This window comes from Dreissena polymorpha, chromosome 7, assembly GCF_020536995.1.
Source record: "Dreissena polymorpha isolate Duluth1 chromosome 7, UMN_Dpol_1.0, whole genome shotgun sequence".
Classification (NCBI taxonomy): domain Eukaryota; kingdom Metazoa; phylum Mollusca; class Bivalvia; order Myida; family Dreissenidae; genus Dreissena; species Dreissena polymorpha.
The window spans coordinates 108,034,466-108,049,503 of NC_068361.1; the positions used below are offsets into that span (position 1 = coordinate 108,034,466).

The window sequence follows — 15,038 nt, forward strand, 5'->3', positions numbered from 1 at the left end:
CATCCCGGAACGTGATCTGCACATGTTCAGTTTGAATAACCTCATCTTGATTGGGCGTCAATTGCATCATTACTTTAAATAGCAACATACCCGGATGTTTACACGACAGTTAAGAAAAATGGCGGCCGCATGCTTTAAAACGTATAACGTCATTTTAGGCATTTAAATAGCAACTTTAAACGTGCTTCTTAAAAAAGCGTATAAATTAGGTTATTGATATGACGCTAAAATATTTAATCGACCGATCGGGCTATTTTATAAGCCTTTAGGATAGACCGACCGGCCCAAGAATCGACTCGGGCTTCGGGCTTATAGGCTAATTCGAAGACTGTCAACGCACAGTTATGGCCCGGCGATCGCCCAACATCGGATTTATTTAATGTGTATCGGCAAAAGTCAAGGTATTTCCCAGTGGCATATACATCGGACGGCAACCTTCTGATTGTTGAAGGGCCTCCGACTGATGACCAATGGATGCCGGACTGCGCTCGTTATGATACACGTACAACAAATCGGATTGGGGGTGCACGCCGGGTGATAACCGTGCCTTTATCATGTAGATCGGACACATCGGCCGGCGACCGGATTAGTTGTGACTCAAAGGCATCATTGGAAATTCCTGTCATTTAAACATCCGTCCTGTCATTTAAACATCCGTCCTGTCATTTAAACATCTTTCCTGTCATGTAAACATCTGTCCTGTCATGTAAACATCTGTCCTGTCATTTAAACATCCCTCCTGTCATTTTAACATCCGCATCGTTTTGTTTCTGGTAACAGTATCATTACAATCTTTGAACAATATTTACAAAATGAATAGTTTTTCAATTGTCAAATATAAAGGCATTTTGGGGGGAAAATTGTAAGTTTCACTTTGGGAATATAAATACGTTTAGGCAGGGCTCGAATTTAACTTTTCTCTCTACTAGCAAAACATTGCGAGCAGCTTAAAAACCAGCTCGCAAAATCAAAAACATTCTCGCAAAATTTGCTGGAAACATAAATAAAAGCAAGTTTGTACATAAGTTTAGTACTATTAAAACTAAATAAAATATGACATCAACCACAAGTTTGGGTGTTATATATGAAGTTCTTTTTCCCACTTTTTCACTGTTTTCGTGGAAGAATTTAATTTCCTTTTTTTTTTCTCAACTCAACGGTTAACTTTGCTTTATATTTCGTTTTGTTATTTCAATCTGTGGGCAAAAAGAAACTAGTTATTTTTCGCTTCGACGACATGACTGTTCAGGTTTTTATGTCTTTTATAGTGAACATGTGTGGATAATCAACTGTTTCATGTTCTTTGTACCAATACCATCCGCATATATGTACTATAAGTATACCAGTCTACATACAAAGTGCGATGTTCCGCATATGGGTATTCGGACGTTCTATTAATGGACCCGGGGTTTAGCGTTCACAACGTCGAGCGCATTTAGCAATATAACTCTTTTTTTTCACTCTTTCTTCACTCGCAAAAGATTTCTAGTGGCTTAAAACTTAACTCGCAATCGGTATTTTTCACTCGCATTTTGCGAGTGTGCGAGTGTTAATTTCGAGCCCTGGTTTAGGGTTAATGGATGTTTAGCGGGTCAATGGATATTTAGCAGGTCTTAAGAAAGGAACAAAATCTGCTAAAGATAGATCTTTTTGATGGAATAATTCTACTAAAAAGGCCTTATTAAAACAGTTTACATTCATATTCCAATTTGCCTTAAATGCTCCATGCTGGATATAGGTGATATGACTGTAATTTATTTTAGACATAGCCAATTTAATTTCAACCCTGCAGATGTTTACAAATTGGCAAGTTAATTGCAGATGATTTTTTTTTATAAAAACGGATGCTTTCATCAAAATTAGCTGTGTGACTAATCAAGCCTGAAATCACTCTCATAATATGACAGTGTTTTAAGCCTTCCTATCCGATGTAACTGATAATATGAGGAAGCTAGTATCAACATTGACCAATACAGGGCTGGAAAGCTTTTTCTTATTTCGATCATTGTTAATGAACGTTTTCTGTGGATAAAATTTATGTCCTGCATTTGTATAATATTATTGATACGAAATGCCATTCCAACCAACAAGTGCTTATCCCACAGCTATTTCTGGAATGAAGAGCATTTTCAACTCTCTGCCAAAATGCAAGTGCAGGCTCTAGACCAGTGATGATCATTACCATCTGTTGCCATCTCTTTAGGCTTGGAACAGTCAATATTCAGGCCAGCAATTGGAATTTCTTCTTTCCAGTATGGGTTATTGGAGGATAATTTGATGTCAATTTTATGCACAGAATATTTTAGGCATTTAGTTTGTGCTAAGCTACAATTTTTTTCGGAAAAGAGTGAAGTTGCATGTTACTGTGGTTTCTTGAAATCCATTATACATTACCCGCAAGTAACTTGAACTGCTAATTATTTCTACTAAACTGATGGTTACAATGTAAATAGCAAGGAAAATGAATTGGCCAAGAATTAAGAATTTTCTAAGAATTCATACTTCTTGTTTATGTATTTTGGCTTTGCTAAATTTCCTACCAGTTGAAAAAAAGTAATTCGTTTGGCGTGAGTTTATCAATACATGATGTAAAACTAAATCAGTTGTTAACAAGAAAATTGGCTCTAAATAATTAGCTGTGTTTGACTCTTGGATATTGTTAAATAGCCAGGATGTTGAATTTCTGAAATGTTCAGTTTTAAGGTAGTAGCTTAAACTATAGTAATTATGTGATATTTGGTAAAGTCAACTTCCTCTGTTATATATGGGTTGTGTTTGTTGTATTTAAATACATCATCGATGGATGATACTCTATAAAAGTAATACATGTAGATTATTTAGGAAAATGTGTATAATGTTTATTTTTATGCCCATGGATCGAATGATCTGGGGTGTATAGATTTTGGCCTGTCTGTCTGTCTGTCAATCTGTGGAAAAGTTAAACCTTGGTTAAAGATTTGCAATAACTTTTGCAATATTGAAGGTAGCAACTTGATATTTGGCTTGCATGTGTATCTCATGGAGCTGCACATTTTGAGTGGTGAAAGGTCAAGGTCATCCTTATGGTCAAAGGTAAAAAAAGAAAAGAAAAAGATCAAAGGGGCGCAATATTTGGGCATTGTGTTTCTGACAAACACATCTCTTGTTTAACTATCCATTAAAACTTTTGTGGTTTTTCTTTAAGAATATAAAAACGTGACCTAAGAAATAAAATGGTGTTAACACAGACAGCGTGTCACCATAAAGGCTCTTGAATATACTTTCTCGCCAAACTGAGCGCATTTACCAATACAGTTGCACATTCTTAACAATTGTGTCTACAGGTATATGGTGCAGAATCTTTTAAATTCATTTGTTAACAACTGAAATGAGTATTTTTTAATGATAATATCTACCAAATTCACTTTGTTACAGGATCGCAGTAGTGCGTATGACACAATGAAGTTTACTAACTTTGAGTCACAATTGATGGACATAATGAGGACCACGACTATGGACCAGGCAGACCAAATAAAAGGTAACATCAATGGTGCACACTTGTAGAGCCCATATAATAAACCCTTCTTAAAGCTTTTTATTTTTATGCCGCCGGATCGAAAGATCTGGGGCACATTGTTTTGGCCCGTCTGTCTGTCATTCATTCATTCATTGTGTGTGTCCCAAAACTTTAACCTTAGTTAAAGTTTTGCAATTACTTTTGTATTATTGAAGACTGCAACTTGATATTTGGCATGCATGTGTATCTCATGGAGCTGCACATTTTGAGTGGTGAAAGGTCAAGGTCATCCTTCAAGGTCAAAGGTCAAATATATGGCTTCAAAGCGGCGCAATAGGGGCATTGTGTTTCTGACAAACACATCTCCTGTTTTCCCTTTTGTTGTGCAATAAAAGTATGGGTTTATCATGCACAATATGAACCAAAAATGTTTCCCCCTACAAAAAAGTTAGTATCTCAGATCCAAAGTCCTTGTTCTGAATGGTGATCTGGATCACGACAAAAATCTTATAATTTAGACATTGCTATAGATATTGATAGCTCTGTCTCTTACAAATAATCAAAATCATCAGGAATAAAATGTTACTCTTCTTGCCAGACAAATCAGGTTATGGGTTTAAGAGTTATTAGTGCTGCAACAATACGCCAAAATTGTAATTGTATTGCAATATATTGTCAGTTCAAAAACCCGTATTGCAATATATCGCAATTTATTGCTAACTTGTACCAGAATTATAAACCGCCACTTACCCGATAATCCCGTATATTCCAGTTTTAAAGCAAATTCTGGTAAATATTTACTATAAATGTGCTCAAGAATAACAAGAAACACAAACATTCGCAAATTTTCTTAAGTATCAAAAACATTATGGCATTTGTTACTATTTAAAGATGTGATGAAATAACGTCCAACCTGGATGTTTTTGTTTTCACTGAACACGCGTAATTTGCCTGACGTGATGTTCCCGTTTTTATACAACACAAAATACACCCATACTTTCCATGCGACGTTCTACATGTCTGCATAATTTTCGCACACTTTTTATTGAGACAAAGGATAAAGCACTTTTTATTTGACGCTATTTTTTTATTGTTGCGTAAGCATTTAAATTTGGAAGTGTGTTTCCGAAATTCGGATTACAAATTAAAAATGATCAAACCAGAATCGAACGAAACATTTACAGTTGTGCGCAATTAATTTAACGATAATCTGTTCAAAAGCATCAAACGAATGCTCCCATGTAACAACTCTACTCCGTATAATACACTTTTTAGAATGCTATTTTTACGTAAAAATTTATTTACACCGCTTTGCTTTGTTTACCTTGATATCGTTATTTTGGATGGCTTTTCTGGACGAAATGTGAATGAATTTTTGTAAAATTTTCGTACCGGTTTGATGAAAATCGTATCGCAATACAATATGCGGATTGCGTATTGTGATATATACCGATATACCGGTATATTGTTGCAGTACTACCCCCTACAAAAAAGTTAGTATCTTAGAAACAAAATCCTTGTTCTGAATGGTGATCACAACAAAAATCTTATAATTTAGACATTGCTATTGATATTGATAGCTCTGTTTCTTACAAATTATCAAAATCATCAGGAATAAAATGTTACTCCTCTTGCCAGACAAATCAGGAAATGGGTTTGAGAGTTATAGAAGTATATCCGAGTTAAAGGGACAGAAAACTAATTTGTTACAGGAATTTTAGAATGATTCTTATGTTGAAAACAAACTTGTTGGGGTGCAAAACAAGAAAAAAAATATTTTTGGCAATTTAATCATGAAAGCTGTCTTTGTCATTACATAATACTGGTTTATTGTCCTAGTACCAGTTTCACCGGAGGGGACTTATGGTTTGTGCTTTTTGAGTCTGTCTGTCTGTCACACTTTTCTGGATCCTGCGATAACTTTAAAGGTTCTTCATATTTTTTCATGAAACTTGAAACATGGATAGATGGCAATACGGACACTATGCACGTCATTTCATTTTGTTCCTACATAAAAAATTCTGGTTTCTATGGCAAAAAAAACACACAAAAAAGCACAAAATTCTGACATTGGTGGAGCCGGTAGGGGACATAATATTGCTTGGCAATAGTCTTGTTTTAACAAATTGACCTCTTTTAATCAATATGTTTTCCTAATCTTTTAGCCAGGAATTTCAGACAGCTGTTGGGTATGATGATTTAAGTTAAATTGTTTGATGTTGGTGTTTTATTATGTACCTTTCAGTTTGTTGAAATATTTAAATATTACTTCTCAAGATTATATGTTGACGTATTCTTTTGATTTGTTTTCAGCCTTATTTTATGTTCTCTTTTTGTATTGTTGTTTTGTGTCTAAACAAACCATGACATTGATCATAGTCGGTTATGTAGCATGCTTATGTCATGCAATGAGTAATTCATAAAAAAAAACTCATAATAAATTCTGAACGCAAGGATGCCTTTGTTTTTTGCTATTAATACAGTAAAAGGTCACTCTCTGCATTGTTCATGCTCAAATGGATAGATGAAGGACATAAAATAAAAATCAGCGTTGCTGACAGCTTTTGTATGTTGATTTTTCAGCTGGCAAAGTCCACCATTTCTTGTTCAATGAGGACATCCCTCTCACAGAGGAGTGCAATCTAGACCAGACGGTTCCCAGCTTGGGCTCTCCTGTCAACACATCACCAGGTTGTGAACGCGTTGAACGATTCTCGCGAAAAGTGTTTGTGGGCGGTCTACCACCCGATATAGATGAAGGTAGGTCACGTTATGTGTTGTTAAATTGAAAGAATGTTGAAATAGTCCTGGCACATACACTTGCATATTCTCTTAAGAAAGTTCAAAATAGGGGACATAATTAGCGATTGCTCTTTAAACACTTTAAAATATGGTTATTAATACACTTTTGAATTAAAATGGGTCTGACCAATTATGAGAATTTTTCTAAAGTGTTTCTTACCTATACATTTTTAGATTTTCGGAAGAAAATTTTTATTTCTTTTATATAGTTGTTTTAACTATTCAGTTTTTCATAAACAACCAAATTTGCGTGGTAACCCAAACCTTCTGAAGATTTTACAGTTTTACACCATTATATCTGCATGGGAAGAGTTGTGTGAATGAAAATGATATCTTTATCAGAAATTTGAGTTAGTTTATTGCAGCTGTGAATGTTTTATAAACCTCCTTATGTTCATTATTGACTTTTCCTTAATTGCTCTTTGCCTTGGGAAGAAATAAAATTGGTGAAATTTGACATCTGCTATAGAATTGGATACTGATAACATTATATGGCTTCTACTGAAGTTGAAGATAAAATGAAGGCTGGAAATTCAGTCTGTTGCATGTATTTGCAGTCTAGATATTGCTATTGCTTCTGCATTTGTTCTGGTTACATCAAGTTTTTGTTTGATTTTTGCAATTTCAAGATGCATTAGCCCATAATTGTGTAAGCCTTAAGTAAAAAAAGTAAAATGGTGAAAATTAAGAATCACTGAAGTTGATTTGATCTTATAATACAATATTCTACATTTTATCAATTTTTATGATTGCTTAAATTTTGAGACATTGTCATTATTCTTTAATTTCAGACAATATCTGATTGATGGGTTTTACTTTATGACATATTTATTAACCCATTTATGCCTAGCGGACTCTCCCATTCTTCTAAATTGGATCAATTTATTTCCAAAATTAGGGATGTCTAGTATATTTATGCCCCCCTTCGAAGAAGAGGGGGTATATTGTTTTGCACATGTCGGTCGGTCCGTCGGTCGGTCCGTCCACCAGATGATAACTCAAGAATGCTTAGGCCTAGGATCATGAAACATCATAGGTACATTGATCATGACTGGCAGATGACCCCTATTGATTTTTAGGTCACTAGGTCAAAGGTCAAGGTCACAGTGACTCAAAATAGTAAAATGGTTTCCGGATGATAACTCAAAAATGCTAAGGCCTATGATCATGAAACTTCATAGGTACATTGATCATGACTGGCAGATGAGCCCTATTGATTTTCAGGTCACTAGGCAGCGATTTTTTTCCTTCTTCATAAAGTACTGGTAAACAGAACTTTCCCAATTACGAAAAAACTACAAATTTCCCAATTGCTGGCCAAAAATTCCCAATTAAAGGTAAAAAAAAAAAAATATTTTTTTTTTTTTTTTTTTTTTGGGGGGGGGGGGGGGGGAATGCAACATTTTGTTAGTTTCCCTGTACAGCTCTATGGTTTGAACCTAAGTAAATATAATATTGACAGGTTGAAAACACTTAGAATCAATTTTAAAGTATTTGGGAGCATAAAATCAAATACACCAATTTCCCAATTTGAGGGTTTCATGACTCGATTTTTCCCAATTTTCAGGTTTTCACAACTCAATTTTTCCCAATTGGACTGGTACGGGTACTTTTCCCAATTGGACAAAAAAAAATCGCTGCTAGGTCAAAGGTCAAGGTCACAGTGACTCGAAATAGTAAAATGGTTTCCGGATATTAAATCAAGAATGCTAACTCCTAGGATCATGAAACTTTATAGGTACATTTATCATGACTGGCAAATGACCTCTATTGATTTTCAGGTCACTAGGTCAAAGCAAAGATCATGATCACAGTGACTCAAACAGTAAAATGGTTTCCGGATGACAACTCAAGAATGCTTACGCCTAGGATCATGAAACTAAATATGTACATTGATCATGACTGGCAGATGACCCCTATTGATTTTCAGGTCACTAGGTCTAAGGTCAAGGTCAATGTGACTTGAAACAGTAAAATGGTTTCCGGATAATAGCTCAAGAATGCTTACGCCTAGGATCAAGAAACTTCATAGGAACATTGATCATGACTGGCAGATGACTCAAATTGATTTTCAGGGCACTAGGTCAAAGGTCAAGGTCACAGTGACTCAAAAAAGTACATTGGTTTCCGGATGACAACTCAAGAATGCTTACACCTAGGATCATGAAACTTCATAGGTACATTGATAATGACTGGCAGATGACCCCTATTAATTTTCAGGTCACTAGGTCAAAGGCCAAGGTCACAGTTACTCAAAACAGTAAAATGGTTTCCTGATGATAACTCAAGGATAATTAGGCCTAGGATCATGAAAATTCATAGGTTCATTGATCATGACTGGCAGATGACCCCTATTGATTTTCAGGTCACTAGGTCAAAGATCAAGGTCACAGTGACAAAAAAGGTATTCACCCAATGACTGCCACTACAACTGACAGCCCATATGGGGGGCATGCATGTTTTACAAACAACCCTTGTTATTTCTAAATTTAGAATATTTCTTACAGAAATTCCTTTAAGCAAACAGCGCAGACCCTGATGAGATGCCGCATCATGCGGCGTCTCATCTGGGTCTACGCTGTTTGCCAAGGCCTTTTTTCTAGATGCTAGGCATAAATGAGTTAATTCAATAGCTTATGGCCAGAAGGGCTTATCAGCCTCCTTTTTAAGGGAGAACTTTCTTTATTGTCTTTCAACCTGGGCCAGTATTTACCCAAAAATTCTTAGACTTGCGTCTTAAAATAAAGAGTACTAATGAAACTGTTTTGTTCTCAAAGCGTAAAGCAGTTCAATCTTAAACAAGAATAATAAATAACATCTTACTGCACAATTCTTCATTTAGAACAATTTATTGATGACAAAATCAACATTTACAGCCTTTTGATTATATATTTAAACTCATTACAACATATTTTCCTGATAAAAATCTTTTCTGTATTCTCAAAATCTTTTCTGTATTCTCAAGTCTAAGAATGGGTTGTCAAATACTGACCCAGTATTCTTACTTATAATTAGATATTGTTTGCTTAATTCTGTGTCTGTTAATTTACATCGTAATTTGCAAAAATTTGTAAAAATATATAAATGAAATAAAAAATAACCATGACAAATAATGATAAAACAATGTTGACGTCAAATAATTTGGTTTCAGAGGAGATAACCCTAGCCTTCCGTAGATTTGGGCCTGTAGTTGTAGATTGGCCGCACAAAGCTGAGAGCAAATCCTACTTTCCACCAAAAGGTAAGAAACGCCTTTATTTTTAGCTCGACTATTATATATGAAATATACATAGTGGAGCTATCCTACTCACCCCGGCGTCGGTGTTGCCGTTCCCGTTTGCGTGCAAATGTTAAAGTTTGCGTACTACCCCAAATATTTTCAATTTCCTTTGACATATTGCCGTCATATTTTGCATACTTGTTAACCATCATGACCCCAACCTATAAACAAGAGCAGACAACTGTATCAAGCATTTTGACAGAATTATGGCCCCTTTTATACTTAGAATATGCATATTATTGATAAATCTATGTTAAAGTTTGCGTACTACCCCAAATATTTCCTGTGTCCCTTGACATATTGCTTTCATATTTTGCATACTTGTTAACCATCATGACCCCAACCTATAAACAAGAGCAGACAACTGTATCAAGCATTTTGACAGAATTATGGCCCCTTTTATACTTAGAATATCAGGGCTTAACACTAAGGCACGTCCGAACGACATTCACTGCCTGTACCTAGGTCCGGGCTAGCCAATGTCCCAGGAACATGCCCGACCGGTCGTGTGTATTTTGGGAAGGATTATGTGTTCTATATCAATAAACTGCATTTTAAATAAGCTTTTCAAAGATGCAACAATCTTAATACAGTACAATCAGATGACAATTAAATCCCAGAGTGAAGTCAGAGACAACAAACGGATCGTATCTCATAATAGATTTGGAACCCCCTGATTGCAACCAAAAAGAGGCCGATAATTAAGAAAATCCCCGGCAGTTTTCCTGGTAAAACACGTCAGTACCTATTTTTAAACGGAATTCTGCTTGATACGGTTTTTGATTGGTTTCCTCGTAGTGACGTGTTTTCTCGATAAAAATACGTTATAATCTAAAAGCCGGGATCGCCCAGGATCGTCCGGGTTGGATGAAGGCACTCGACATTAACACAAAGTTACTATACAATTATTAGTTATTTATCAATTTAAAAAAATTGTAATTTGTTTGATCGATTAGAAGTGTTTTGACAATCTTTTTTACGCAATTCAATTAGCAAAACTAATATTAATGGTCGATCCCGGCTTTTAGTAGAGAGTTAACCCTGTACAATTGTTACGACTACCGTAACACGTTATTTTGCGAAACCTAAGATTCACTTACCATTTGTTGTCAGACGGTAACCTTGGCAATCTATGTAAAAAAAGGTTTGGCTTTACGGGTGGAGATGGGGGTTCCTCAGATAAGAAAAGAAAAGGGAAGGAGGAAAGTAAGAGAAAGTATGAGGAAAAAAAAGGAAATTTCTTCCGAAATGGCGTGAAGATTACAAATAGATGTCTAAAGTAGATGAATATTGAATTCATTAGCATTAGAAAGGCAAGCTAATAAGAATTATTGAATCATAATTGCGCATCTCTACGCACAAGAAAATACCAGTTGAATGATAAATATAAAGGTTTTGATATACTTGGGTCAGCGCACATGAAAGATTGGTCAGGGCTAGTAGGTTCTGCATTTAAAAGCCCGAATGGGCTAGTTGAAAAAAAAGTTAGTGTTAAGCCCTGAATATGCATATTATTGATAAATCTATGTTAAAGTTTGCGTACTACCCCAAATATTTCCTCTGTCCCTTGACATATTGCTTTCATATTTTGCATACTTGTTAACAATCATGACCCCCACCTATAAACAAGAGCAGACAACTGTATCAAGCATTTTGACATAATTATTGCCCCTTTTATACTTAGAATATGCATATAATTGAGAAATCTATGTTAAAGTTTGTGTACTACCCCAAATATTTCCTGTGTCCCTTGACATATTGCTTTCATATTTTGCATACTTGTTTACCAACATGACCCCAACCTATAAACAAGAGCAGACAACTGTATCAAGCATTTTGACAGAATTATGGCCCCTTTTATACTTAGAATATGCATATTATTGATAAATCTATGTTAAAGTTTGACAAAACAACACTTACCTTACATACTACAATGCACTCCACCCAAACCATCCCCCACGCCCGCCCACAGAACCCCCCCCCCAAAAAAATGTATATTTTTTTCTTATTTTTGAAAGATCATTTATTAAATGATCACACACCCACATTATACCCCCCTCTCCCCCACTCCCACCCCCAACCCTCCCTCCAAAAATAAATAAATTTGTTTTCTTATTTTCTTATTTTTGAAAGATCATCTGTTAAATGATCACACACCCACATTATACCCCCCCCCCCCCCCCCCTTCTCCATGATGGCTTACCTTATACTGTCAAGCACTTGAATAGTCGAGCGCGCTGTCCTCAGACAGCTCTTGTTTATTTGCTGTTTAAGAACTTCAAAGATACATGTACCAGGGAATAATCTAATTTACTATCTATGGGTCCCTGAACTCGCAGATTTTAGACCAATGAGTCCCAGGCCAAAATTAATGAGTCCAACTTGAAAAAGAATGGGTCCCAAATGTTGAAAGATACCAAGTAGTGAAGAACATTTAAGTGACACTTGCTCAATAACTATGTTTTGCATTAAACTTTTAATAATCTCTAAAACAGTGAGTTTTGAAACCAAAAAACAAATTCAGGGTTATCACTATCTTGTTTGCCTTCACATAGGCTATAAGCGTCTGTTACATGAATGTAACCTGTTAGAAAATTTCAACTTGATTCAAGTCAATGATAATATTATTGTTAACATCCGAATTGCGAGCCTGATAATATTATTGTTTACGTCCAAATTGCGAGCCGTTGACCTACCGTTATTTAAGTTAAGCGTTGTTTGTTTTGGATCTAGCTTCAACACCTTATTTCGGAGGCATTATTTCTGTACTATTTACGACTAAGTTACAAAAAGTTAAAGTAGGCCTTCATCCGGGGACTCTAGAAAATATAATAACACACTCTATTTGAAAGGTCGATTCTAATTGGTTCGTATTATACAGCAGCGGCTTGACTAGAGCCAATCAAAAGACTTGTTGCAGTCTTCAATCCTCATTCGATTAAACTCAGCGTTCATCGCTACACTTTTGACTCATACCCAAGATAGTTCGTACTTATCGTGATTCGCGTATGTGTTAACGGATTCGTTTCAGCAATGCGTCCGAGTGGAAGCACATATTTCAAAACTATGCGTCTTTTTCGATATTTGTGCGTCATAGACGCGGGACGCGCATGTAGATTATTCCCTGATGTAGAGGAACTTATTTTGTTAAATAATGTTCAGAGTTTTTAAGCTTAACACTTATCACATTTTCCAACAGAAGTTTTGTCAATACTTCTTCTATAGGAGTAACAAATGCACGGGCCACCTGTTTTTGGGGGGCCACGGGCTAGTGGGCTCCAGATAATAAGTTCATCCATGGTACAGTTCAGAAACTTGTCTTAATATTGTAAAAACTGGCAGAAACAGGAAAATACCATGCATTAATTGATACATGTTATATTAATAGTTTAAGTGTTTATGATTTTGTTTGAATATTATGCATAATTGTTTAATGATTTCATTTTTGCAAAATAATTAAGTTCAGGGACAATAAAGATTGTCATTTTAAAATGTTCATTTTTGCATTCATAAAATGTACAATTTTGTTATATAAATGTAAGAAAACAAAACAGAACAGTAATAAGTAAATTGTGCAACAAGTAACATGATGATCAGATGTACATGTGCATAATTTATGTGTTCTGTGTAGAAATAAATAAATGTAACAGCATTTTATGTCAGTTGTGAAACACTAACACATGTTTCCATGGCCATAAAGCATTTACATGAATTAGTCTGTTAATTATCATTTCAAATTACTGCTGTTCCATCAATTATAATGTCATCAAGTACTTTTCCCTTCTAACACACCCTGTACATTGATTTCTAAAAGTTACTAGGCCAATTATGACCTTGATGGTACTGTCGAATGTAGGCATGTGTCATGTTTTCATGTAACTGTCACACAGGAAATGCCAAACTCATTGAAAACTGTGTTTATACTAAAGTAACATGTATACAATATGTTAAACAATTATTAGCTCATCTATTTTTTGAAAAAAAATTATGAGCTATTGTCATCACCTTGGCGTCGGCGTTGGCGTTGGCGTTGGCGTTGGCGTTGGCGTCGGCGTCCGGTTAAGTTTTGCGTTTAGGTCCACTTTTCTCAGAAAGTATCAATGCTATTGCATTCAAACTTGGTACACTTACTTACTATCATGAGGGGACTAGGCAGGCAAAGTTAGATAACTCTGGCGTGCATTTTGACAGAATTATGTGCCCTTTTTGTACTTAAAAAATTGCAAATTTTGGTTAAGTTTTGCGTTTAGTTCCACTTTTCTCAGTAAGTATCAATGCTATTGCATTCAAACTTGGTACACTTACTTACTATCATGAGGGGACTGGGCAGGCAAAGTTAGATAACTCTGGCATGCATTTTGACAGAATTATGTGCCCTTTTTATACTTAGAAAATTGACAATTTTGGTTAAGTTTTGTGTTTAGGTCCATTTTATTCCTTAAGCATCAAAGCTATTGCTTTCATACTTGCAACACTTACTAACTATCATAAGGGGACTGTGCAGGCAAAGTAATGTAACTCTGACTGGCATTTTGACAGAATTATGTGCCCTTTTTATACTTAGAAAATTGAAAATTTGATTAAGTTTTGTGTTTAGGTCCACTTTATTCCTACAGTATCAAAGCTATTGCTTTCATACTTGCAAGATTTATGAACTATCATAAGGGGACGGTGCAGGCAAAGTTATGTAACTCTGACTGGCATTTGGACGGAATTATGGGCCCTTTATACTTAGAAAATTGAAAATTTGGTTAAGATTTATGTTTTGGTCACTTTACCCCTAAAGTATCATAGATATTGCTTTCATACTTGGAACACTCACAAACTATCATAAGGGTACAGTAAAAGGACAAGTTGCATAACTCTGGTTGTCATTGTTACGGAATTATGGCCCTTTTTTGACTTAGTAACTTTTAATATATGGTTAAATTTTGTGTTTCGATCCACTCGAAGTATCAAGGCTATTGCTTTCAAACTTCAAATACTTACATGCTATCATGAGGTTACTGTACCTGGCAACTTGAATTTTACTTTGACCTTTGAATGACCTTGACTCTCAAGGTCAAATTATTAAATTTTGCTAAAATTGCCATAACTTCTTTATTTATGATTAGATTTGATTGATACTTTGATGAAACTACTCTTACCTGACATACCACAATAGACTTCACCCAAACCATCCCCCGTGCCCTCCCCCCCCTCCCCCCCTCCCCCCCCCCCCTAATTTTTTTTTTTTTTTTTTTTTTTTATAAGATCATCTCACAAATGACCACCACACCCTCACACTATACCCCCACCCCACCCCCCCCCCACCCCCCCCCCAAATTTTTTTTTTGATTTTTTTTTTTTTTTTTTTTTTTTTTTTTAAGATCATCTCACAAATTATCACCACACCCTCACACTATACCCCCCCCCCCCGATTTTTTTTTTTTTTTTTTTTTTTTTTCGCTTTTTTGGAAG

The 15,038-nt window shown here is 35.5% G+C and overlaps 1 protein-coding gene across 2 annotated transcripts in view; it reads left to right on the forward strand.

Annotated features, from left to right (window-relative positions):
- Positions 1 to 15,038, forward strand: part of LOC127838273 (cytoplasmic polyadenylation element-binding protein 2-like) — a 73,968-nt gene that overhangs the window by 14,587 nt on the left and 44,343 nt on the right. Inside the window, exons 2-5 of one of the 2 annotated variants that reach the window (XM_052365899.1) lie at positions 3,415 to 3,517; positions 5,662 to 5,685; positions 6,080 to 6,256; positions 9,450 to 9,539. In XM_052365899.1, coding sequence (XP_052221859.1) covers positions 3,415 to 3,517; positions 5,662 to 5,685; positions 6,080 to 6,256; positions 9,450 to 9,539 — 394 coding nt within the window. The remainder of the gene's footprint in view (positions 1 to 3,414; positions 3,518 to 5,661; positions 5,686 to 6,079; positions 6,257 to 9,449; positions 9,540 to 15,038) is intronic. The other variant, XM_052365900.1, reaches the window with a different exon arrangement.